This window comes from Adiantum capillus-veneris, chromosome 11, assembly GCF_014529385.1.
Source record: "Adiantum capillus-veneris isolate H3 chromosome 11, ASM1452938v2, whole genome shotgun sequence".
NCBI classification, from domain to species: Eukaryota; Viridiplantae; Streptophyta; class Polypodiopsida; order Polypodiales; family Pteridaceae; genus Adiantum; species Adiantum capillus-veneris.
In genome coordinates, this window is record NC_140941.1 from 145,388,763 (window position 1) to 145,415,695 (window position 26,933).

The window sequence follows — 26,933 nt, forward strand, 5'->3', positions numbered from 1 at the left end:
CCTTCATGCAATTCTCGAGAGTATGTATCGTGCTTTCCTGTGTTGTTACACGCGCGTCGAGAATGTTGATACTACCTAAGAGGTGGCGGTTGATCTGGCTGATGGACTCGCTCAGCACTTCTTTGCATTTTTGGATGGCATCATCCACCGGGTCGTCTTTGCCATTCTGCTTCCTCATGGTCGAAGGGCCGCCACAGGAGAGAGAGAGAGGAGATACAAGAGTGAAGAAGGGAGGCACATGAGTTTTTTTTTTTTAACTCTCTCTACGCAGTTAGGCTTTCTCTCTCTACGTGCGGAGTTTTTTATTTTTTTATTTTTATTTTTTTTATACACCCTCTTTCTCTCTCTACGCTTCTCACCTCTCTCTCTCTCTACGCTTGAAAAGACCAAATTTCTCTCTGCCCTCTCTCTCTCTACGCAACATTTTCTCTCTTTCTCTCTCTACGCTCTTTTTGCTTCTCTCTCTACACCTCTTTCTTTCTCTCCTTCCACTCTCTCTCTCTACGCTCAGACAGCAAAGAGGGGGGGGGGTAGGATTGCATAATGCTAATTAGAGTTCCATATGTTTGTGTGTACTTGAATAGTGTGATATTATTGGTGATTAGTGAGAGGGTAGTGTCAACGTCCATGTGTGTATGAGATTGAGCCTAGTCCAAAGATAAGCTCTCTCTCTCTCTCTCTCTCTCTCTCTCTCTCTCTCTCTCTCTCTCACACACACACACACACACACACACACACACGTACACCCATGTGGCATTACATAGGCCCTTGTGAGATCCTCACCTTGTTCATGTTGTACTGAACATCATGATCTTGTTGGGGTAAAGGCGATGTGCCTCTTATCCCGATCGGATGTGCCAGAGGCGTATGACCGCCCATCATTTGTACACACCTTATAGGAGAATCAGGGGCTCTCTCATGAACAGTGGAGAGTAGCTCCACCCACACACAAGTCACCTTCTTCTCTCACGCACGCACACTCGTACAAAAGCTTTGTGGAAGTCCACAAAGCTACAATAGATCCGTCTCCCATGAGATATGCCTTCCTCGATGATGGCCCTGAGTGTCAAGATATGGTCAAGAGTGGAGAAGCCTCTCTTGAATCCTGCCTGCCCAGTTGCACGCATTCCTTCCCTCTCTGCCAATCTACTCAGTTGTTGCTCAAGAATGGATGCATACAACCGTGCCAGTGTGTGCCCAATCATAATAGTGCGATAATTCCCAAGCTCCATGGGGTCTCCTGACTTGAAGATAGGTACGATCGTAGACAGGCTCTAAGTGTCCGGTAGGCCCTCACACATGGCACGGTTAAACATAACTACTAGAAGCTCTGCTAGTAGGTCTTTGGAATGCATGAAATGCTCAGCGACTAAGCCATCATGATCATATGCTCTCCCAGTCCTCATCCTGTCAATAGCTTTCTTCACCATCTTAGCGGTGAAAAAAGCACATGCGTGTGGGCATGGGTCGGGGGGGTTGGGGAGGGGCGGCTATCCAGGTACTGTGTACAAAGATGATGCGTACTGACCCCAGGTCTCTGTGGAGGAAATAGTAGGGGGGGGACTGCTCATGAAAGAGCCGCCACGCCTCACGCGAGTCCTGACTCAAGAATAGCTGATATAGGTCCTGTTCGAGTCGAGTCAAAAAAGCCCTCTTCTTCCGCCGTACTAGGCGTCGGAAGTCAATCTGTGACTGTCTGTGCGTGACGTCCCCCAAAAGCACCTCCCTTTTGAAGTCTGGCTCTAGTCTGGCGGCACTCCTCATCGTACCAGCTGTTCTGAGGCATGCTCCCTGATCGGCGGCTCTGCTCAGGCTGGGTGTGTGGGTATGCTTCTGCTGCTGCCTCATGTAATGTCTGTGTCAGTATAGTAGTTAGCTCCTCCAGAGGTTGCCCCGGGTCCTCAGTGCATAGGCGTCTGTTATTCCCGTCCATGTATACAGAATCCGTCTCCCGTGTGAATGTGTAGCGAGTAGGGGCTGCTATCCGTGGCCTGTGTGCTACCCTGAACTAGAGAGAGATGGCCATTGACACCAGAGCATGATCTACTGCTATCCCAACCGGTCAAGGCCCAATTGTGAGATCCTGGTACTAGAGATGAGATTCGGCTGTGCCATGACATAGTCCATTGTGTTGGCTCCATGCCTGTGTGGGAAGCATGTAAAACCTCCCGCAGCAGGAAATCTCTGTAGGCCATTCAAGATGGCCAATCCATGTACGGTGCCCATGTCTATCAGGTGTCGCCCATACTCAGTATATTCCACATCGTGTGATAGTCTGGACAGGCCTGTCTCCACGACATCTAGCTCTCTTAGAATCTCCTCTAAAGTATCATAAAACACTGCCTGGTGATGGGCCGTCCTAGCATTGACGTCCCCTAGGATGATAATGTCACCATCCCTAGAGAACTGCCATATGTCATCATCCAGAATAGAGAAAGGGGACTGTCCTCTGGGTGATGCATAAACTGATGTACTCGGGGGAAAGTAGCAAATAGCTAGGTAGAGATATCTGCCTGTCTCTGCTTTCAATCTCACCCACATGTACCTAGCCTGCTCATCCCTGCAGGCTATATGTGTCAGTGGCTGCAGATCCTCTCTAAATAACACTTCCACTCCCTCTGAGCCCCGCCCTCTGTGTTCTGAGCGTGTCTCCTGTCTGTAAGCTGTCTCCCACCTATATCCACTGATGTGAGGCATGGATTGCCCAGGGGCCTGGTGTGTCTCAGAGTAAAAGAGAGAGAGAGAGAGAGAGAGAGAGAGAGAGAGAGACGAAATAAAATGAAATGTTATATTAACGTCTTCAGCAAGCCAAAATGACCTATGAGACCAAAAGGTTACATCCATGTGTGACTCTCATATAGTGTCCGGGTAACCTAGAGCGGTAGGTATGTAACCTAACCTACATCCTCATCATCATCAACATCCTCATCACATAATTTTTCAGCTCAAAACATATGCGAAGGTGCACAATCAAAAAAGTAGACAATGGTGATCATCCCGTGAACTCTCTCATGGGGTCTTTGCAGTATGGCCTCAATGTCCTCCAAGGTCAGCTCTCAGGGGGGGGGGGTCAAGTCGCTCAATGATGCTTTGTAACCTTTGATATAGACCTTAACTACGGTGTGAAGATCCTCGCATCCTTGGGCGTCGCAAGCGGCCAAGCTTGACAGCTCGATCATGAAGGATGCCCCAATAAGGGTGTGACTGGATAACCTGTGGTGGGCCATCCCGAGTAGTCCCTCTGTAAAAAGTAGCAATCTGCCTCTGTATGGATCCTCTATGTGTAGGTCCTCTACTGCTTAATGGTAGTCTCTCTGAGTCTACGAATCTCCTGCAAGACGAGACCTAGGCATCTTTGATCATAGTAATCCATGATGCAGGATAAGGGGCAAAAGCCCTCTCTAAATAAGCAATGAAAGAGAGACAAAAAGAAAGAAAGAAAAGTTTATTACCGTCTTCTAGAGGTCAAAATCAGGGCTCACAAGATAGATAAATACACATGAGGGGTGTATGACTATCCAAAAAAAGGACAAAATATGCAAAATGGAGTGTTACCAAAATAAGCTAAGACGGAAGTTAAAAGTAATGCGGTCCATATATGTGGGGGCTTTGATGGCGCAGAGCTCTAAGACTATGGGTATATAACTATATGCTCAGGGAGTACAACCATGATATGCATATATGCAGTTAACTCCATCCAATACCAAACTGGAGGTGCAAAATGGCATGCATGTGTGGGTATGGGGTGAAGAGCGCACCAAGAATAGCAACGGGACCTGAGAAACCATCCTCTCCTATCTCGCGCACAAAGGTCGTGCCCGGATCTTTTGGATCTCCCTCTGATGTCTTTTAGTGTCTTGATACCCGAGTGCTCGGGGTCACCTACAATACTGAATAATCTCGGCTTGTAGTGTGACTTCCATTTGAGTAGAAATGGGGGGTTGCAGTATAAGGCCTCTAGAAAAATTTGAAGAGCTAGAACTTCCGTCCTCCACTAGAGGTAGCGGGTGATTGGAGGAGCGACTCTCTAATATGTATCTCAAGTAGTAAGCGGCCCAACTGTCTCTGGTCTCTCGACTCCATCAGTTGTCTCTCGCCTCTCATCTTCATCAGCTTGCTATGTGGGGGCTATCCTATATATAGAGTAGTGTACAAACCCTCTATGCTCTCATAAGTTGGACATCTACATACATAGTGCCTTTGTTGCACATTCTCTACAAATCCTCTGAGCTTTGAGTATGCGTGCAGCTTAGTCTGCCCCAGTCTCTAACTATGCGATGATACTGTCCTTTCGCCACTCAAGCCGTACATGGCAAAGGTGTCCATATTTCCTCATCTCTGACGGAGTCTATCCTCGAGCGTGGTCAAGACAACATCTTCAGTGAAGGAGGTGCAAATCCACGTCTTCTTATTGTAAAGCTACCAGAGATCCTATTTAAGAATCCGATTGCTCTCACTATGTGGGACATGAATGAAAGTGCAGCCGAGGTCATACTAAAATGGAAGTAGTCGCTCTATATCAAGACCATGTGCACCGAACCATAGTGTCACCCATGCATACCATGATCTACTCTCTCCTGCCTCTGCCAACTATTTGAATGCCTCAAAAGCTCTGTATGAGAGTCTATCATGTGCTACCTCTCATCCACAGAATGAAGCAGACTATCTGGAAAAGGGCTCTAGAATATCATGTATGATTGAGGGTTTGCTATGGAAGGTACGTGATAGCATCATGATCTGTGGTCTCTCGCGAGGCCATGAGTCCCGGTGCCCAAATGGCTGCTACATATATCATAGCAGGTGTGACTATAAGTGTCGAAAATCGCCCTTTGGTGGCTCAATCTTGAATGTGTGCCTAGCAGCAACGGCACACTAGCATCGCCAATGTTGCATACATACCCTATGGTAAGTCTACCTTTGGTTGCACTGGCAATGTAGTGCCAATGAAGAGACTTCTAGGTACACACGGGAGTCCACTACCTCAACTATGCCTCTTGCTGGTCCAGAAACATCTCATTCTTGACCCATCAACAAAGATAATGACCTTACTTTCCCAACGTTCACTCGTCTATGGCGCGAAGATGCTGTTGTAGGCCCTCTTCTGACACACATCAAAATAATAACATAAGCATAAACAAAAATGTGAACAAGAGTATCTGCTAGATCTATCCATCGCGCTCAATGCTAAGGACATACTCTGCTCTCTCTTTAATGTAGCGAACGAATAATGTCTGAGAGAGTGGGCACTGTTACTTCACACAAATATTGCTAGCAACAGGCTCAGAGATGCCAGCCGGACATCGTACTCAGCCAATCACCTGCTCATAAAAATTATCTCTGATGGCACACCTAGGGTCTCAAGGCATTGAAAGAGTCTATCCTCTGTCACTCTCTCTTTGTGACACTGCCCCTCTCTCTCTCTCTGCTGAGCTGCCCAACACAGAGGTATTTCCTGCTGAGTTGGCTGAGGCGAGGGCGAGCAGGTATCTGAGGCGAGGGCGAGCTGGCTGAGGCGAGGGCGAGCTGTCGCGCTGCAACCTGCTGGACGAGGGGCGAGACCAATGTGGACAAATGCATGAAGGAAAATGATGCAGTGATTGAAGAGCTTAAAGGGGAACTTGCAGCTTGCAAAACTATGCCCAAAACGGAAGGGGGAAATCAGCCCTCGATGTTAAAGGAGCTCGAAGATATTAAGGAGCAGGTGAAAACTCTGCGCGAAGGGGAAGAACAAAACTCGAGAGAGGCTTCCTCATGGGCGGAGCGCCTTTTTAAAACACAGGAGAAGGTTGACGAAGCAGAAAAATGGATTGAAGGTGCAAAGAAAGGGAAGGCCCGGATGCCAGAAGCCGCACAGACTTCTACCATCATCAATATGACCATTGAGGAGGAACAGAAGAGGAGGACTAGAGCCCTCCATGTGCGTATTATTGGTATCAAAGACACCGAAAATGTAGAAGACGAAGTGAAGGAACTCTTGCAGCGAATGGGCATCCCGGAACCTATGCACACAGGTGCTTGGAGAGTCGGAAAGAAGGGAGTGGATGAGAAGGGAAACGTCAAAGAGAAAGCACTTATTTTGCGTTTCCCAACTCTGGAAACAAGGAAGGAATTCCTGAAGAAGAGACCAGCACTCAAGAAAACTGGAATATTTATGGGGGATGACCTTACTTTAGCACAAATAGCACATATGCAAGAGTTGATGCCAGAGATCAAGGCAGCAAGGGAAAAGGGAAAAATTGCCTTTTATAGAGGAAGGAAAGTAGTGGTTTTGGAAAAACGCACAGTATGACGGTGCGAGACATATGGGACCACACTCCGGATGGCGGCATGGAATTGTAATGGATCATATAGGCTGGATGTGGGTGCCTTTGAGGATAGCTTCAGAGATAGAGACATTGTCTTTTACTCAGAGACGCATCAAAAATCTGGACAGCTGATGCCAAGTGTGACTGGCTATTTATGGGAGACAACTTGTCGGCCAGACGCTAGATCCCAGCATGGGAGTCGAGGTTCAGGAGGGGTAGTAGTCTTATTCAAGGAGGAGTTGCAGCCGCTATTACAGATTGTCCGGAGAGATGACCAGGCGAGATACATGTGGGTGAGACTGAGAGCTGAGACAGGCAGATTCTTATACATTGCTATATGTTACTTTCCCCCTAGCACATCACTCTATACCTCACCTAGAGGGCAATCCCCTTTCTCTATACTTGATGATGACATATGGGAGTTCTCTAGAGATGGAGATATCATTCTCTTGGGATACTTTAATGCCAGGACCGCCAATTCCCAAACGGTATTTTATGATACCTCGGAGGAGATGCTTAGAGAGATGGATATATCGGAGATGGGGCTTGACAGACACTCACAGGATAGAGAGCACACTTAGTATGGGAGATATCTCATGGAGATGACGACTACGCATGGTCTGGCCATACTTAATGGTCTAGAGACTTTTCCTTCGTCTGGGGGATTCACATGCTTTCCACACAGACATGGGGCCAGTACAGTGGACTATGTCATGACTTCACCGAGCTTCATCTCTAATATTCAGGATTTCAGTGTGGGCTCTAGGCCTGTTGGAGTAGCAATGGACCATGCTCTCCTGACTTTTTCAGTCTCTTTCCAGTATAGTGTCTCTCAGACACCACGGAGGATTGCACACACACGGTATACTTTTACACCGGAGATGGATTCAGTTTATGTGGAAGAGATTTACAGACGGATGTAGGCAGCCAAGCCTGTATATACAGTGGAGGAGATCACCACTTTATTGACGAAGATCTTGCATGGGGCAGCAGCAGAGGCATACCCACACACTCAACCAGATCAGAGAGGACGATCTGGGAACATGCCTCAGAATAGTTGGTATGATGAGGAGTGCAGAGAGATGAGAGTTCAGATTCAGAGTGAGCTTATACTTGGAGTCATTACATATAGACAGTCTCGGATTGCCCTTCAGCGTTTAGTACGACGGAAGAAGCGGGCCTTTTTAGCCCAGATGGAACGTGATTTGTATCAGCTCTTTTTGAGTCGAGATTCAGGTGAGGCCTGGCGTCTCTTCCATGAGCATTCACCTCCTCCAATGATTACCTCTCCCGAGACTTGGGGTCAGTATGCAGTATCATTATATACAGTACCCGGGCAACCACCATTAACAGACCCTCTAGAGCCATGTCCAGCCACTAGTACCTTCTTTACCACTGAGATGGTGAAGAACGCCATTGACAGGATGAGGACTAGGAGAGCATATGATCATGATGGTCTGGTGGCAGAGCACTTGATACATGCTAGAGATTTACTGTCAGAGGTTCTTGCGCGGTTGTTTAACCGTGTCATGTGTGAGAGACTACCCGAGTCCTGGAGATTATCTACTATTGTACCTCTCTTCAAGGCAGGGGACCCCACAATGCCAGGGAACTACCGTACTATTATGATAGGGCACACATTGGCACGGTTGTATGCATTCATTCTTGAACAGCAACTGAGTAAATGGGCAGAAAATGAGGGCATACGAGCAGCAGGACAGGCTGGATTCAGGAGGGGTTTCTCCACTTTGGACCATATTCTTACACTCAGAGCCCTTATTGAGGAGGGTCAGGCACATGGGAGACGGATGTATTGCTGCTTTGTGGACTTCCACAAAGCATTTGACACAGTGCCGAGGGCTAGATTGATGCACAGGCTACTGAAGTTGGGCGTACCCACAAAGATCATATGGGGGATCCTGGCTTTATACGGTTCAGTGACTAGCCAGGTACGCACTTTTGAGGGGATTTCTAGCATTGTTCATTCCACTATTGGAGTGAAACAGGGGTGTCCTTTGTCCCCTACACTTTTTGGTATGTATGTAGATGAGGTCTCTGACTACATTGACAGAGCGGGTGACAGAGGCGCTCAGCTAGCAGGGACATGGATCCCTTTATTATTATATGCTGATGACATTGTGCTGATATCAGAGTCGCCAGAGGGCATGCAGAGACATTTGGATGCATTGCACAGCTTTGCAGAGGACAGTGGACTGTCTGTGAACCTTGGTAAAACCAAGGTTATGGTGTTTAACACCACACCACAGTGGGTCAAGAGATCGGCACCTAAACTCGTATATGGTCAGGACACTGTGGAGTACACAGATGAATATACATATCTGGGGGTGGTATTCACGGGACCGAGGTTTACTCTGAAGAGAGCAGCAGAGACTAGATTGTCCAGAGCCTATGTGGCATTGGGAGGGCTAGAGAGAATGTGTTCGCAGGTTCAGTTTCAAGAACCACGAACAAAGTTATGGCTCTTTGATACTTTGGTTGCTTCAACTATGCTTTATGGGGTCCAAGTGTGGGGACCATCTATGAATCATGACAATTGGAGGAACATGGAGAGACCCTTGGTATTTATGATATCCCGGATGATTAGACCCAAGGCCTCCGTACCACATGCCATTATTCGAGCGGAGGTAGCCGCCCCTCCTATAGAGATTGAGGCTCTTACCCGATCAGTGTCCTTTATGCACAGTCTATGGGATACACATAGAGGCAAATATACTAGATTGGCTCTTGAGTCCTCTAGACAGTTAGCGATGCAGGGAGATGCATCATGTTGGTATGCGCAGATGACCTCATGGTTTCAGAGTCATGGTCTCAACATGGATAGATTGCCTCCCTTTCAGTATTTCCCTTGATGCACCCTCCCTGCCAGTCACACGGACGGAGATCACTAGACTCATTCATCAGGATCTTATACGGTTGGACACCAGGAGGACATGGGTAGAGCCAATGCAGGAGTTGGGCACGAAGATGGCTTTCTACAAAGAGCACCTTCTCCAACTTTCGGGAGATGGGTTTGTGACTCGTCCGAGCTACATGGACACTCATTATCTCATGGTCTCTGATGTGCTATTGGTCAGATTCGCACATCCTCACACCAGCTAGATATTGAGACGGGTAGATTCCGAGGGATACCACCGGAGTCTAGGATATGTCAACTATGCGGTAGAGAACCAGAGACAGAGCTACACTACATATGCCACTGCACTGTGTATTATGAGATACGAGGGCGCTTCCATTGCTTATTCAAGGAGGGTTTTGGACCCCTAGATAGAGTCATGAGGTATCAGGACCAGAGATGCCTTGGCTTATATCTACTTGAGCTACACCGACATAGAGATAGTCTGTTGGGGAGACATGGAGTACGACAGTCGCAAAGACAGATCACAGACTTCTTTGGATCGAGGGAGCCAAGAGACCAATCAACAACACAGGGTTGTACCCGCATTCATACCAGAGGCACCCTCATTGACAGGGCGACTGAGCTCGGGAGATCGAGACGACCACGACCGAGACACAGGAGCACACTACATCGACGGAGACTCCAGCAGAGGATCAGGGGCATTCTAGCACGACACCCAGGTTGTCATTGAGGGCCTATTCTACATTTTCACATTACACATTTCACATTTCACACTTCATTTTCAGTTTTCATTTTTTGTACTTTCAGTACTTTTTGTACTTGAATTTCAGACATTGTACTAGATTCACCACTTTGTATCTGATGGTCTCATAGGTCATTTTGGCCTTTTGAAGACGTTAATATATCATTTCATTTCTCTCTCTCTCTCTCTCTCTCTCTCTCTCTCTCTCTCTCTCTCTCTCTCTCTCTCTCTCTCTCTCTCTCTGCCCCTCGCGCCCGCCTTGCCCTGCACCCTCGCGCCCGCTGCTCTCTCTCTCTCTCTCTGCTGCCTGCACGCTCTGCAACTGCTGCTGCTGCTGCCTCACGCTCTGCTGCCGCCTGCGCGCTGTTACACGCAGCCCCCCTCAGCGCCGCTCTCCCGCCTCGCACCCGCACCCCCTGCCCCCCCCCCCCCCGCCCTCTCTATCGCCCCCTCTCTATCGCGTTGCCCCCCCCGCTCCCTCTCTCTATCGCGATAGGGCCCCCCGCCCCCTCTCTCTATCGCGCTGCCAATCGCCTATCGCCTAAACCCTTTACCTTTACATTTTTTACATTTTACATTTTTAACCCTTTCACCCTATCGCCTATCGCCCCCCCCCCCCCCCCCTTTTTACCTTTACTTACATTTTACATTTACATTTTAACCCTTTTCACCCTATCGCCTCCTAGTGCTGATTCTCTCTCTCTCTCTCTCTCTCTCTCTCTCTCTCTCTCTCTCTCTCTCTCTCTCTCTCTCTCTCTCTCTCTCTCTCGCATGTCTATCGCGATATCTCCCTCTCTCTCTCTATCGCGTATGTCTATCGCGATGTCTCTCTCTCTCTCTCTCTCTCTCTCTCTCTCTCTCTCTCTCTCTCTCTCTCTCTCTCTCTCTCTCTCTCTCTCTCTATCGCGCTGTTAATTTTCTTAATGCACTAATCTTTTCACCTTCCATTTTTTAAGTCTTTTAAGTCTATCGTTTGTTAAAATTAAGTCTATCGTACTGCCTCCCTCTCTCTCTCTCTCTCTCTCTCTCTCTCTCTCTCTCTCCACGCGTTGTCCCCCCCGCCACCCCCCACCCCCCCCCCCCCCCTCTCTCTCTCCCGCCACCCCCCTTGCACACGACGATCAAGCATGAGGAAGATGAACGATAAAGCCGACCCCCTAGAGGATGCCATTCAAAAATGCAAAGAGGAAATGACGGAGATCATTACCAAGATGAACCGCAATCTCTGGGGTACAATAAACATGCTCGAAGGACGTGTGCTGATCCAAGAGAGCAAGATAAGCACGCTGGAAGACCGAGTGACACCCCAAGAGGAAGAGATCGCGTCACTCAAGAAAGATCTCGCCGAAGCACGATCAAGAAACACAGTGGAAGAGGGCGAACTGCAACCCTCAGTAATCGAAGAAATTAACACGATCAAGGAGCAAGTACGGGCCATCAAAGAGGGAGAAGAGCAACACCAAGAAATGACGACTTCTTGGGTGGATGTTCTTACCAAAACTCAACAGAAGGCGGACGAAGCCGAGAAATGGATCAAGGTGGCCAAGAAAGGGAAAGGCAAGGAGATAACGCCCACGTCCACACCCAACAACATCACTAATCAGACACTAGAGGAGGAGCAGAGGAGAAGGGTACGCGCTCTACATGTGAGAATTTGCGGTCTTAAAGACAAAGGCAATGTGGACGAAGAAGTAAAAGAAATATAGTTACATGGGACGGCGGGTCGGGGTCGGGGTCGGAAACGGGGACGGGGACGGGGACGGGACGGCAAAAGTCAAGAAACGGGGACGAGGTTCGGGACGGCAAAAAAAAATTTAGAGTTTTTTTGGCATTTTTTGACCTATACACATGCCACACACATAGAGCATCACTTTGACCACAAATTTACACTAAATAGACCAAAGAACATGAGTCATATAGACGCAAATGTGCTAATAAAACATCGAGAAATGAGGACCCAAAGGGTGGCTTTTATAGCCATTGGAGTGCTTCAAAGTTCAAACATATGTCTATTATAGAGAAACTAGCCTCTAGAAATGATCAGGTTTTCAAATTTTTAAAAAAGTCCCCTTCCATCCCCTGCCGTCCCCTCCGTCCCCTGCCGTCCCGGGGACGTTTTGCCTGCGTTCCCACTTGGCAGCCATTTTTCCGTCCGTCCCCACCCGTCCCCGTCCCGGAAATGGGCGTCCCCCGTCCCTAGGGTCCGTCCCCTCCGTCCCCTGTAACTATGAAAAGAACTCACAGCCTTGATGGGGATTCATGAGCCGACGCACACAAGGGCATGGAGAGTGGGCAACATAAAGAAAAATGGAAGCAGTGGAGAAACCTCAAAAGAAAGAGCACTCATCCTCCGTTTTCCCTCCATGGAAGCGAAGAAGTCCTTGAAGAAAAGACCAACTCTTAAAGAGACTGGCATCTTTCTCGGGGATGATCTCACCCTCTCGCAGATCGCTCATATGCAAGAAGTAATGCCGGAGATTAGAGCGGCAAGGGGAGAAGGCAAAATCGCTTTTTACCGAGACGGAAAAGTGGTAATACTAGAGCGACGCTCCACATGACGGTGCGAGACTTATGGGACCACACACAAAATAGCTGCCTGGAACTGCAATGGATCTATGCGTCTTGATGTGGGAGCTTTTGAGGATAGCTTTACTGGAAGAGACATCATCTTTTACTCTGAGACACACCAGGCCCCTGGCCAATCCATGCCTCACATCAGTGGATACAGGTGGGAGACAGCCTACAGACAGGAGACACGCTCAGAGCACAGAGGGCGGGGCTCGGGGGGAGTGGCAGTGTTATTTAGAGAGGATCTGCAGCCACTGATACACACAGCCCGCAGGGACGAGCAAGCTAGGTACATGTGGGTGAGACTGAAAGCAGAGATAGGCAGATACCTCTATCTAGCTATTTGCTACTTTCCCCCGAGTACATCAATTTATGCAGCACCCAGAGGACAGTCCCCTTTCTCTATTTTGGATGATGACATATGGGAGTTTTCTAGGGATGGTGACATTATCATCCTAGGGGACTTCAATGCTAGGACTTCCCATCACCAGGCAGTGTTTTATGATACTTCAGAGGAGATGCTAAGAGAGCTAGATGTTGCAGAGACGGGCCTTTCCAGACTATCACACGATGTGGAATATATTGAGTATGGGCGACACCTGATAGACATGGGCACTGCACATGGATTGGCCATCTTGAACGGCCTATAGAGATTCCCTTCTACGGGAGGTTTTACATGCTTCCCACACAGACATGGAGCCAGCACGGCGGACTATGTCATGGCACAGCCGAATCTCATCTCTAGTACCAGGATCTCACAGTGGGGCCCAGACCGGTCGGGGTAGCAGTAGATCATGCTCTCGTGTCAATGACCATCTCTTTCCGGTTCAGTGTAGCACACAGGCCACGGGTAGCAACCCCTACTCGCTACACATTCACACAGGAGACGGATTCTGTATACATGGACGGGATCTACAGACACCTATGCATTGAGGACCCAGGGCGACCTCTGGAGGAGCTAACTAATATACTGACACAGACATTACATGAGGCAGCAGCAGAGGCATACCCACACACCCAGCCTGAGCAGAGCTGCCGATCAGGGAGCATGCCCCAGAACAGCTCGATTAGGGAGCATGCCTCAAAACAGCTGGTACGATGAGGAGTGCCGCCAGACTAGAGCCAGACTTCAGAGGGAGGTGCTTTTGGGGGACGTCACTCACAGACAGTCACAGATTGACTTCCGACGCCTGGTGTGGCGGAAGAAGAGGGCTTTTTTGGCTCGACTCAAACAAGACCTATACAAGCTATTCTTGAGTCAGGACACGCGTGAGGCGTGGCGGCTCTTTCATGAGCAGTCCCCCCCCCCCCCCGCTATTTCCTCCACAGAGACCTGGGGTCAGTACGCATCATCTTTGTACACAATACCTGGACAGCCGCCCCTCCCCAACCCCCCCGACCCATGCCCCCACACATGTGCTTTTTTCACCGCTAAGATGGTGAAGAAAGCTATTGACAGGATGAGGACTGGGAGAGCATATGATCATGATGGTTTAGTCGCTAAGCGATTCATGCATGCCAAAGACCTACTAGCACAGCTTCTAGCAGTTATGTTTAACCGTGCCATGTGTGAGGGCCTACCGGACACTTGGAGCCTATCTACGATCGTACCTATCTTCAAGACAGGAGACCCCATGGAGCCTGGGAATTATCGCACTATTATGATTGGGCACACTCTGGCACGGTTGTATGCGTCCATTCTTGAGCAACAGCTGAGTAGATGGGCAGAGAAGGAAGAAATGCGTGCAACTGGGCAGGCAGGGTTCAGGAGAGGCTTCTCTACTCTTGACCATATCTTGACACTCAGGGCCATCATCGAGGAAGGCAGATCTCATGGGAGACGGATCTATTGTAGCTTTGTGGACTTCCGCAAAGCTTTTGCCACAGTACCCAGAGCCAGATTGATGCGCAGATTACAGGAAATGGGAGTACCCACAGAGGTCATTTGGGGGATCATGGCATTGTACAAATCAGTAGTAGGGCATGTACGCACCCCGGAGGGACTTTCAAGTTTCTACACCGGTTCACTCCACTATTGGGGTGAAGCAGGGCTGCCCGCTCTCTCCTACTCTTTTCGGTATGTATGTAGATGAGGTTTCTGACTACATTGACAGCAATGGGGACAAAGGTGCACAGCTGGCAGGGACATGGATTCCACTTTTGTTATATGCTGACGATATTGTGTTGATCTCCGAATCCCCAGAGGAAATGCAACGTCAATTGGATGCTTTGCGTACGTTTGCCCACGAAAGTGGTTTGTCTGTCAACCTTGGTAAACCAAGGTTATGGTGTTTAATACCACCCCACAGTGGATCAGGAGGTCAGCACCTACATTCGCATACGGCCAAGAGACTGTGGAGTGTACAGACGCTTACACTTACCTTGGAGTGGTTTTTAGCCGACCCACATTCTCACTCAGAAGAGCAGCAGAGACCAGATTGAGTAGAGCCCACGCAGCATTGGGTAGATTGGAGAGGATGTGCTCGCAGGTCCAGTTTCAAGAGCCTCGGACGAAGCTCTGGCTCTTTCACACCTTGGTGGCTTCAACATTGCTCTATGGGGCTGAGATATGGGGACCTTCATTAGATCACCACGGGAGGCCGGGCCGCACAGACGGATGGGGGAACATGGAGAAACCTCTCGTGTCTATGATCTCGCGGCTCATTAGAGCCAAGGCATCAATACCACGGGCCATTATCCGAGCAGAGCTAGCGGCCCCCCCACTGTTGGTGGAGGCGCTCACCAGATCAGTCTCTTTCATAAACCGCACATGGGAACTTCCCAGAGACAGATATGCTCGCATAGCACTTGAGTCCTCTGGACAGTTAGCCATACAAGGAGATACAACATGCTGGTATGGGGAGATGACATCATGGTTTCAAGCGCATGTGTTCAGCATGGACAGGCTGCCACCATTCCAGTACTCATTGGATGCACCATCTCTCAATCTTACACAGTCGGAGATCACCAAGCTCATCCGCCAAGACCTAACCCAGCTAGACACCAGGAGGACATGGATACAACCAGCACAAGAATTGGGCACGAAGATGGCTTTCTACAGAGACCACCTTCTCCAACTCACGGAAGATGGTTTTGTGACGAGACCAAGGTACATGGATACCCACTTGTCTCATGGGATACGATGTGCTATTGGCCAGTGACGCACATCGTCTCACCAGCTACGGATTGAAACTGGGAGATACAGCGGAGTACCGGCAGAGGCCAGGACATGCCCCTTGTGTGACCTGGAACCTGAGACAGAGTTGCATTATACATGCCGCTGCCCCGTCTACTACGAGATACGAGGCCGCTTCCATTGCTTGTTCAGAGAGGGTTTTGGACCACTCTCAAGAATAATGGGATACGAAGATCAGAGATGCCTAGGTCTGTTCTTGCTCGAGCTGCGCAGACACAGAGAGAGCCTGCTGAATGGCAAGGCCAGCCAGTCTCAAAGACGGATCACAGACTTCTTCAGAGCAGACACGGGGCAGCCGCAAGAGCCACTCCCACAGCAGAGCTCCCCCTCGTCTCACACAAAAGGCACACTGATCGACCGAGCGATTGAACTGGGGAATTCCAGGCACCCACGACTACGAAAGACTACACAGCATCGACGAAGGCTACAACAAAAGATTCGGAGCGCGCTGGCCAGGCATGCACGACGCCCGGTCAAACTACTAACCATGGAGGAAATTGATGAGATTCGCCAACGACCGATGCTAGATCTTTTGTGATTCAGTTATCCCAACAAGCTGCCCATTTTGGCTTAGTTTTTTGCTTAGATCACATTGACCAATCCAAGATCCCACAGAATATATCTTTGTTTTGTTTTGCAATGTTGTTAGGTTATTTTGTTACTCTGACTTTGTATCAGACCCACCACCTTGTAACTTTCTGGTCTCATAGGTCATTATGGCCTTTTGAAGAAATTAATATAACATTTCATTTCATTTCATTTCTCCCCACTATACATGGAGGGGATATTCTTTAGAGGGATTTCTTAGTTAGGCTTCCAAGAAAGTGTTTTGAATGTGGTAAGAGTAGTGCATCAAGGGAGTTGGATGAACAAGGCACGTGGGTCATCCAGAGCATGATAGCATGCAGATGTCCAGGGAGACAAAAAGCTCCACAAGAGTCTACAGGTCTTAAACCCAAAGATCAAAGACAGAGAAAGCTAGGAGGAGGGAAGCGAAGAAAAGAAGGCGTAGGCAAAAAGAAGAAGACATAGGATCCTCGGACTACACATGTTTACATGCGCATGGACTGTCCTATTGGGGATTCACCTCCAGCTATTTCTTACTCTTCAACATCTATACAACCTGTTTCTCAAGACTCTGATAAGGCTCATCAAGATACATGTTCCTACATGTCATTCAGACAGAGATGCGAGTCCTCTTGCTGCAGTTATGACACAGTATGAGGAGAAATGTCCACCTCTTGGATGTGATATAAAACTATATGCTAGGAATCACAGAGACTGAGTACCAAGAAATAGGCTAAAACCTCATAGGTATCATCTGGTTGGCTTCTTGACACAATAAGAAAGACAAGTACTGTAGGTTGTGGTCAGCCTCAACAGGATACTTTGTTAGAGCCATTCAACAAGTAACCCTTGGAAAGCTTTTGGGAGACCCCAGATTATGATGCCCACCTGCATATAGCCATTACATCTTTTCATTCAACACTGCACAATCCCAGATTCCGCAATCGTTTACGTACTCAAACGCAGACTAAGTAAAAGTTTCATACTAATGGTTGGACTCAGACCACAGAGCTTTGTAGGAACTTAGAAAATGCTATTTACATCACTTCGCTTAATGCCCTAAAAAATTTGCTTTAAAAAAGTCACTTAGGTTTTTTTAACCAAAAGAAACAACACCCCCTACATGAACAGCTACTTATATTTCCTCGCTATATAGTGTTAGCCCAAATAGTTTCATTTGAAGTTCAAAAGTATCTGATGAAATAGAAAAAAAAAAGAACTAACTAGCAGTACAACACTTCCAACGCCTCACCTTGGTTTCCGATTTAACAAGTGTATCCACCAAAACTCCTCTAGAAAGGTATTCTTTCACCTGTGACACAAGAGTTCACAATATCTAAATCATCTTAATTGATTGCACCACTGCAGTTTGAGTGGAAGATGTAATATTTAAGGAACATTAGTCTGAGAGAAAAATTTATAAGTATGTGCACAGCTCAATAAAACAATGTCCATATTCTTTCCTTAAGAGTCTCTCTTCACTAGGTATAAGACCAAAACCAACGACACTTCACCACAATCACATTTTCCGTACTCTGAACGATGTGAAGAGAGGCCAATGATTTGATATATTGAATAGGAATGGCAACAAGTCAGAAATTGGCTTGTTCATAGCAGGAAAATGTGTACGTGCACTTGTACTCTCTGTGAAGTGTGTGCCTCTCAATGCAGCCTCCAATAAGGCTATGGTCACGCGAGGCTTAGTTATCAGTTATTTGAACCGATAACTAAGCCTCATTCTTGGTCACACACAAAAAAGAGCATTAAATGAATAACTATGCCTACCCTTTGTAACTATGCCGATTTTGGCATAGTTGTGAAGTTCAGGGCATAGTTGGGAGGTTGAATGAATAACTAGGCCTTGCATGACCATGAAAGAGGCTTAGTTATTCATTTAATGCTCTGTCTGGGCATAGTTGGCATATTTATCTATAATTGATAACTAAGCCTTGTGCGACCATAGCTAAGTCTCTCTCAACACTCAAAAGACAGCAACATACAAGTACACAGTGAACAAAACAGTAGACAACAGTCTCTCTCAACACGAAAAAGACATCAATGTACAAGTAGATAGTGCACATCACGGTTAAAAATTTTAGACAAGCAAATGGTCCAGTAGTCTAGATGTGAACACTAAATAAACTCGGTGAATAATAGTCACAGATACAAGCGGGACGTCAAGGCTAAACTGTGCATGGAGGCATGTACGCAGGCTGTGAAACTCTCAAGCCTATACTAGACTCTAGGATAATGCATAGAAGGATTGCCCTGCAGATGATATATATGTGCACATAGAAGGATTACCCTGCAGATGATATCTATGCGTACATATCCACTACAAGAAAATTCTAGACATAGTTAAAGATCCTCTGAGAAGAATCGGCAGATGTGTGATAGGCAGAGAGCAGGATGAGCTAGAGGCCACGCTGACAAACTAGGCATCACCCATCAAACTCCTGCCAAGGGTGAGTCTGGTCCAGTGGCACAATGGTCCTGTCTATCAGTCAGATCTGTCTAGTCCTCTTGGATCCACGGACCTAGCACCATAAGTCCTCTGATCTAACATCTTTCCACCTATATTGTCCACTTGCAATACCTTTTCAGCTATGGTGTGCAAGTGGCTTCCAAGTGCACTTTCCCAACTATATCATCCACCGACTTCCAAATATGTACATGAGACCTAGTGTTAAACCCCCTGGTAGTTTGTAACATCCAACTTTTAGATCCATTCACCCAAGTACTCTATCCATCCTGTAGTACTGCTCTTCTGTAAGTGTTACAAGTTGCCCATCACAAATCCATTTACCATCTTTTGTGAGTCTGAAGAAGTTGGACACCTGAAGAAAAACTATGTTAAAGAAAAACATGCACTGTGCAGTTCTACGTACGGGGTAAGTCTGCATGTACTTCTACATTATGCTCAGATTCTGCATCAATGAATCTCATCTGAACTTAATTGCCTTCAACACATGAAGGTTCTATGAGGCACGTAATACCTTGCCCAAAGGATGCCATAGCCTAACATTATTTTCACTGAATGTACATGACCAGCGAGGTGGATATTATGACACTATAGGACCCCTTCCTTCCACTTTCTTCCAGTCCATGAAATACTAAAAGCCTCAGAAAATGAAAATGCCCGGTTCTGGCTGATTTTCAACCATCTCTACATAAACATATGTTTTCCACTCAGAGGTCAACAGCCAAGTTAAATGTTTTAGAAAGAGTGAATAAGAAGCTCAAAATATGACGCTTTTGAATTGACCAAAAGCCAATTGCACTCGAGTGAAGGTGATCATCCTTAGCAGCTCCCACAAAGCAACTTCAGCTGTTTTCAGATTATTTGCATTCAAACTGTTATATGGTCTGCTAGACTGCTTGGATGCCCCAAAATCATTGAATTTGGTGCAAAGCCATGCCTCAAGCCCAGAGTACGTCAACAAAAAGCAGGAGAATTTTGTCAAAGGATTCCTGAAAGACTTAAATCTGAACACAGCAGGCATAAGACATCAGGACTTTCTTGATCATGCTTTCTCCTTCTCAGCATAGTATCACTTTAATTGCCTAAACCATGTCTCGTCCAACCTTTCATTGAAGTTACAACAGCTCAAAGGGGCCTTCTCTTATTTTCTATTTCATAATAAGTCAGAAATCAAAGGCGTTGAGTACCCTTTCTGCTGCTGTTCGCCGCCTTGACTTTTCATTATCATCTGTAACATCAGGCCCTACAACAATGACAAAAGACCAAACAGGTAACTAGAAGACCATAAAAACAAGAATAAGAAAACCTTTCATCAATATGCACAGATTCACCTCCAAGTCTATAAACTTCTGCACTCAAGGACTTGAGTTTACTTTTATGCAATGAATCATTGTCATTCATTGCTTGTTGCAATTGCATGAGCTGTTTCTCAAGCTTTAATCTTTCGTGCTGTAAATCCGTGCTCTCCTTGCTGAGACCTTCAATTCTTTTACTGTATTGTGATAGCTGAGAACCTGCTTCTGCTGCAGCAAGGTCTCTTTCTTTGAGTAAAGTCTGCAACTTAGAGATCTCATCACCTGACCCAGCTTGCTCATGACTGGCTCTAGCCAATTCAACTTTGAAGGCTTCAGCCTGCTGGAGGCCTGCCTTAGTCAAACTTTCGATTGTCAACTCTCTCTCCTTTAGCTTGCTCTTTAATGTTTGCATTTCCATAACCAATTGATTCAGCTCATGCTGCAACTTTTTGGATTCTTCCTGAAGCACGTGTTGTTTGATCTCCCAATCTTTTAATGCCTGTCCATGTACAGCTTTACTTTCAATAATCATTCTTCTCAGTTCCTCAGCTGTGTCCTTTGAGCCAGAGTGCTCAGAAGTTAAACTCGATAGCTTGGTTCTAAGAGCCTCCACTGTAATAGTCAATTCTTTCCTTGACTGCTCATACAACAGTAATTGCTCCTGACTTTGCAAGTTGGCCTTTTTTAATTCTGCAGTTAACCCTTCCTTCTCACCCTGGAGTGCAGCGATTTTTTGTGCATTTCCATGATGCCGGAGTTCTTGTATTGCATGTTGAAGATCACAAATCTGTGCTGATGATGCAGAGACTTTAGATAAGAGTGACTCTCTCTCTGCTTTCATGGAAGCAATCTCTTCAGATAGTGCTTGCATCTTCTCATTGTAATCAGTACTAGTATTTAAGGAGTGCTTGACATGCTTCTCAATCTGCTCATTTGCTTGAGCCAACTGCTGCTTCAGACTCGATGCTTCATTTAAAATACGTATTCTCTCTGTCTTTCTTAAACTTTGAACTTCCTCTAAACGTGTTTTTAACTGATGGAGCAGGGTGCTGATCGAAGAATCTGAATCTCCCCTCATCCCTTTGGCACGCTCATTCTCACTAATGTCTCTATAATTTTCAGTTTGCAATTTTTTGCCAGCCCCTATTTCTGATTCCTCTGATAGAAGCACCTCCTGGGCAGCAATAATTTCCCCCTTTAGACCCTCAACCTTCTGCTTCCATTCTGCATTTTCTTTACTGATCTGTTGCATGCTTCCAATCATACTATGAACTTTTTCTACTATATTAGATCCTACTGACTCAGTTTCATTTACAGCATTGCTGTTTAAACTGACAGAGCTGTAGATCTCTTTTAGCATTTTATTTGCTTTATCCAGCTCCTTTTGCAGACCAGCAGAAACATCTAGTAGCTGGGACTGTTTGAAAAACTCATTTTCAGCCTCCTTTCTTTTAAGTTCAGCACTGCGTAACTTGGAATCAAACTCTTTCTGATCAAGACTCAAAAGATTTATTTTCAGAACCATATCAGGAATACAGCCGACTACTTGTTTGAAGGAGTCCTGCAGCAATGACTTGTCTGCAGATTTGCTTATTGCATAATCTAGTCCAAGTAGTTTTTTATCATCGTAAACCATCCCTTCAGTAAGGATACCTTGTAAGATCTGCAAATTTCTGGTTATGGACCGATGCCAAGTCACCGCCTCTTCATAAAACATTTCCAACTCATCCTTACGAGCTTTAAACTGTTTCAATTGTGAACCTAAATTCTCATTGCTAGCCAAAAAATCGTGGTCTGAAACACCAAATAAACTTATAACGTTGTGCAAGTTGGCCAATTCCTCACATAATTTCATATTTTGTGTCTGTATTTCTGTGACCTTTCCCCTCAACTCCTCCCGTTCGTTCAAAACACCTTCTACCTTTCTAACAACAGTTTCAATGTCAGCTGCCTCTGGCGATTGTGCAGCCAATGAATCAACATCACCACCCATGTGATTCAATGCGTTAGGGCTCTTTTCGGATTTTAGTTTTTCTGACACAGAAAAATAGTCTGTATGGGCTAACATACAATGCAAACTCGTGATCAGAGCTGAAACTTTTTCTTTATCGGTTTCAGATACTGCAAGTTTTTTTTCAAGCTCTGAAATTTTCTTCTGCTTATTGAACAAATTTGCTTCAGAAGAGATTTTTTGATTTTTCAGGTCCTGAAATGGTAGAACAAGACATTTCTAACTGCAACAACCATGCCATGACACAGATCATAACAAGGAGGAGGACGAGCATGAAAGCTTTTGGTTTACCTCAATTCTGCCTGTTGTTACAAGGAGTTTCTTTTTTTGTGCCTTTACAGCAGTAAGAATCTTGTGTATAAGTTCTTTGTCAATTTTAACACTCCTTGTATGGTTCTCCATGTCTTTGTGCAGATCGATCTGATCTTCACCTTGCAATCTGTCCATCTCCACAATACTATCTAAACTTTTCGAATCCAGTTCACTTAATACTTCACGTTGGAGCCTCTGGACTAATGAGTTGAAAGAATCTTTCTCTGCTTTCAAGCTAGATTCCAACTGACTCGTCGCATGAACCTGCCACTCAGCATGGAGCCAAGGTACTACATTGTTTTAAAGTCATACCAACTCAAGCATGTGGCAATGTTCTCAATTCTTTACATGCAAGAGCATTACAAGGACCTCAGAGAATGGCTAGGGCTTGTCACCTTCGATACAAATACTAAAAGAGCAGAGCGTATTTTGCTCAAAATAATTGCCCACTTCTTGAATGCCTGTTTCCGAGGAAACCTTACGCAATTCACATTTATCCCATCAGCATTAATTGGACCACCTTCCTCCATCGTAGTTCCATCCTTTGGCCTTCCTTTTGATTCAATATCAACTGGCTTGCACCCTTTATCCGCAGAAAATTCATCACAAATAGAGGCTAAATCTTGCTCACTTAGAATGCCAGCTTTGAAAATCAGTGGCTCCATGGCTTCCAGCTTTTCAAAAAGCCTCTCGCTTTCCCTTACTTGACACTGGAGGAACACAGCCAGTAACCAACATCAAGAGCCACAGCCAGTAACACAGCCAGCACAATTTTGGCACTGCTTTCTAAGTTTTCTTGCAAACAGATGAGATAAATGCAATCTTTGACAAGACCCACACACAAGGAATAAGTTGAACTGCTGCTCGTTACTTGGGAGGGAAAAGATATGCAAACCAAAACAATGGAGTCCTTACAAGAGCGGAATTTCTTGCAGCAATAGCTTCCTTCAACTGCTTTCTTAGATGTTCTGCTTCATGAAAAAGTGATTTCAACCTTTCATTACGTTGCCCAACTTGCTTGCTCTGCAGCCACGGCCTCCACAGTTAATAGGTGAAGCCAACACAATGCAAGAAAAATGTTTTCATTCACTGAGTGAATGTTAGATCCTCTTCTTCTTGAGGATTGACCCTTAAAAGAGGGCAAGACTGAAAATAAATTACAGTAAACTACCTCAAACAAAGAGAGGTAACAACTAGAAGAAACTGAATTATGCAAGCCACCCTGCATCAGGAATATGTACTCTCAAAGGCCCCCTCAGAACAATAACGTTTTATGAGGGAGACTTCTCATGTTGAGACTTGAGAATTTGTTTGAGCCACGAGGCATGTTGAGGACAGTGACAATGGTCATCAATTTTGTTGCATTAAATCTCTATGGATTTGTGCATAGGAAAGAGATATTATGCAAACTGCAGTGCTAGCAAGATAAGATACATAGTCAACATGTTTGTCCCTAGATAGTTCTATAATATGAAAGTGGATAAGTGCGAGTGTGTGTGGGATAATATTTTGCGGATGGCAAAGGGCAACGTATTCCATTTTGTATTTCTCGACATCATTTTGGTTTGGCTAATCATCACCTCTTTTTTGGTCTCAAATTTTGGATTGACTTCCATCCTTTCTGTCGGTTCCTCCTTGGAAAGCTTGATTGGCACGTTTGTAATGTTCCCTTTTCTTGGATTTCAACTCAGCAGGTAGAAGCAAAGTTACAATCACATTCTTGGATAACAAAGGTATGCAATTGCTTGTGGCATATGCGGAAAAAGATGCTTGGTAGCGTAAACGTCTTACACACATATGGAACAGACATCTTCCACTTAAGGGGCGTTTGTTTCAATGACGATGTCTTGTTGGAATGCTTCCAGAAGGCATGGTGCTTGCCAAAAGCATAATTTCAGGTGCGCAAATGTCCATGTTGTCGACATGTCGAGGAGACACATGCACATTTGCTTTGGTTTTTCCCTCCTCCTCAAGCATTGCTTTGGTTTTTCCCTCCTCTTCGAGCATTGCTTTTGTGCATTTCCAATTACCTTCGTGTCAAATTCCTTCTCTCCACTTTGGGAAGTGGTTCTGGTTATTTGGTGCGCTATCTTATTCATCTATGGATGCTACTATCTTCTTCACTTGGGTTCAATCTTGGACTTTGTGGTCTATTTGGAGTGTTTGGAATGATTTTTCCGACACAGGATGTCAGTGAACAGACCCTAGAAGAAGCTCGAATCAGGATTTTGAAGCGGAAAGCAGCAAGACATTCAGCCCCCACTCCAAACAACACCCAAGCTGCTGCCAATCTCTGTGGATGAGCGGCTCAAACAATGACAATAGACTCCGAAATCTAGCTGTAACTACAAGACAAAGAAGCTAGAATCAGGATTCTCAAGCGGACAGCTCGACTCCAGCAAGAAGCTCCGCCCCCACTTAAAACAATACCCAAGCTATTTTCAATCTTTGTGGACATGCGGCTCAAACTCTAGCAATAGAGCTGGAAATCTGGTTGTAACCACTAAATAAATCCACACCTCTGCTTCTAAAGAGCTGTTGCAGGCCAAAAGCGTGAATGTGCATATGTGCAACGGGCTATAGCTTGCGCACGAGCAGCCTCATGTGCACAAGATAAGATATGGTAAGGGTTTGGAAAAGGGTCGAAACGGCACGTGAGTGTCAGGTAGGGCCAAGGGCCATGCAAGTAGAGCGGGTATACTTCACGGCGTGGCCTTGAAGGAGCAGCAACAGGTCGCCGATGGTAGAGCCCAATTCGTCACGAGGGTTCTCTCTCTCTCTCCCCTTACACCAGCCAAGGGAGAGCCAGAGGAGCAGTCATCACAGTAGATCTCAGAGCCCACCCACACTAGAGGTACGTTGCTTGACCGAGCTACTAAGCTAGGCAGATCCAGAAGCCCGCGACCTCGGGGGGTCTCCCACCATCGACGAAGGCTACAGCAGAAGATACAGATCACTCTAGCTCAGCACGCAAAACGCCCAACCAGAGTACTGGCCATGGAGGAGGTTGATGAGATTCGACAGCAACCGATGAGAGATTTCATTTGAACCCGCCAAACACCCCCCCGCCCCAACCCATTCTCCCCTATATCTCGTCTCAATTCTGAATCAGCTTCAGATTCATTTCCTTTTACCTTAGTGTTTTATTTGTAATTTCCGCACTCAGACCTTTTGTTGTGCATCAAGCTCATTGATCAACTGGAGACAGACAGTGGCTTTCTCGGTTGGTAGTGCTCCTACGCCTGATTGGCTGCCAGGTGAGAGTTTCATATGGATTCCCCCAAGGACTGTAGTTCCGTACTTGGGTTGTCAGGTTGGTTTGAAATTTGGACTTGTCTTTGGAGCAGCAGATTGCTCCCCTCCTTTCCATCAGGAGGAAGTTGCTACATTGGAGCTCCGCACGACTTTCTTTGGCAGGCAGAGTTGTAGTGGCCAACCAGGTGTTGTTGGCTACTATAAGGTACATCACTTCTTGTTAGATCTTTTCGAGTTCCTGCATCGGCCAGGTAGAGAGGCTGATCAGGAACTTCCTTTGGTCAGGACATGACACCCAGATAGCCCGGGCCAAAGTGGCCTAGCAGGTCATCACTCTTCCCTGTTCTCAAGGAGGCTTGGGGATCATAGACCCAACACAGCAGAGTAGAGCCCTTCTTGTGAAGTTTGTTGTCAGAGGATTACTTCCAGGGAGGAAGGAGTTTCTGCTTCAACGGCTTAGTGCTAGAGTGCCTCACGTTGGAGGCCCCTAGCGACCTTCGACCAGATGGAAATTCACAGAGATGCGCAGAGTTGGCATGAGCAGGAGTCTAGAGGACCGTTTTGCTGTGAGTCTGCTCCGTTCCTTGGAGCAGCATCAGCCTACTTGCACAGAGGAGCGCCTGAGACAGCCCCTGGTTTGGAACCCCATGGTTAGCACTCAGAGAGGCCACTTGGTTGGTAGTAGGCCTCATGTTTCTTGGGGTCCCATGGTAGAGGGTCCAGTACGCACTTTAGGTGACTAGCTACAGTTTTCAGGCTTGCTAGAGGAGCTCCAGAGCATCCAGCTTCAGGGCATGAGAGGGGTGCAGAGCATGTGTCAGGACATCACTGAGGCAATACCAGATGAGTGGATCACGCCTCTCGAGTCAACAGCGCCCAGATGGATGGGAGCCTTCACACGACTGGAGGTTCTCATCACAGTTCAGGCTCGCTCGGAGATTGTCCCCTTCCTGTTTTTTGAGCTACAAGGTGTGGGTCGTTTACACCGTGTTTCAGTAGAGGCCCCACAGCTGGCAGAGTGCTGTTTTCAGAGGATTCGTGTTGTGGGCATCTATGGGAGGACTTGTGTCATAGATCCTGACCCAGCAACTCTTGCGATTGGCCACTGGAGGCTGTGGGCTTGGGAGTGTTGTCCACTGGCACGAGTGGAGTGGGATCCTGGGAGTGGTTTTGGAGCGACCCTTTCTCCTCAGCCGACCACCCACGTGTCCCTTTCTTTTAGTACCCTGTTCATCTGGGACATCACATATTGGCAGCACGAAGAGAGGCTTGTCCTGCTGCAGCACCTCATTGGCAGGAGGAGGGTCTCACAATTGAGTTCT

At 46.6% G+C, this 26,933-nt stretch overlaps 1 protein-coding gene across 1 annotated transcript in view; it reads right to left on the reverse strand.

The window, feature by feature from the left end:
* LOC147448161 (uncharacterized) overlaps positions 1-26,933 on the reverse strand; it is a 250,323-nt gene that overhangs the window by 142,865 nt on the left and 80,525 nt on the right. Inside the window, exons 7-12 of the mRNA XM_086524021.1 lie at positions 23,272-23,379; positions 22,752-23,066; positions 22,336-22,620; positions 20,070-22,239; positions 19,926-19,981; positions 17,509-17,568 (exon numbers count right to left, since the gene is read on the reverse strand). Coding sequence (XP_086380147.1) covers positions 17,509-17,568; positions 19,926-19,981; positions 20,070-22,239; positions 22,336-22,620; positions 22,752-23,066; positions 23,272-23,379 — 2,994 coding nt within the window. The remainder of the gene's footprint in view (positions 1-17,508; positions 17,569-19,925; positions 19,982-20,069; positions 22,240-22,335; positions 22,621-22,751; positions 23,067-23,271; positions 23,380-26,933) is intronic.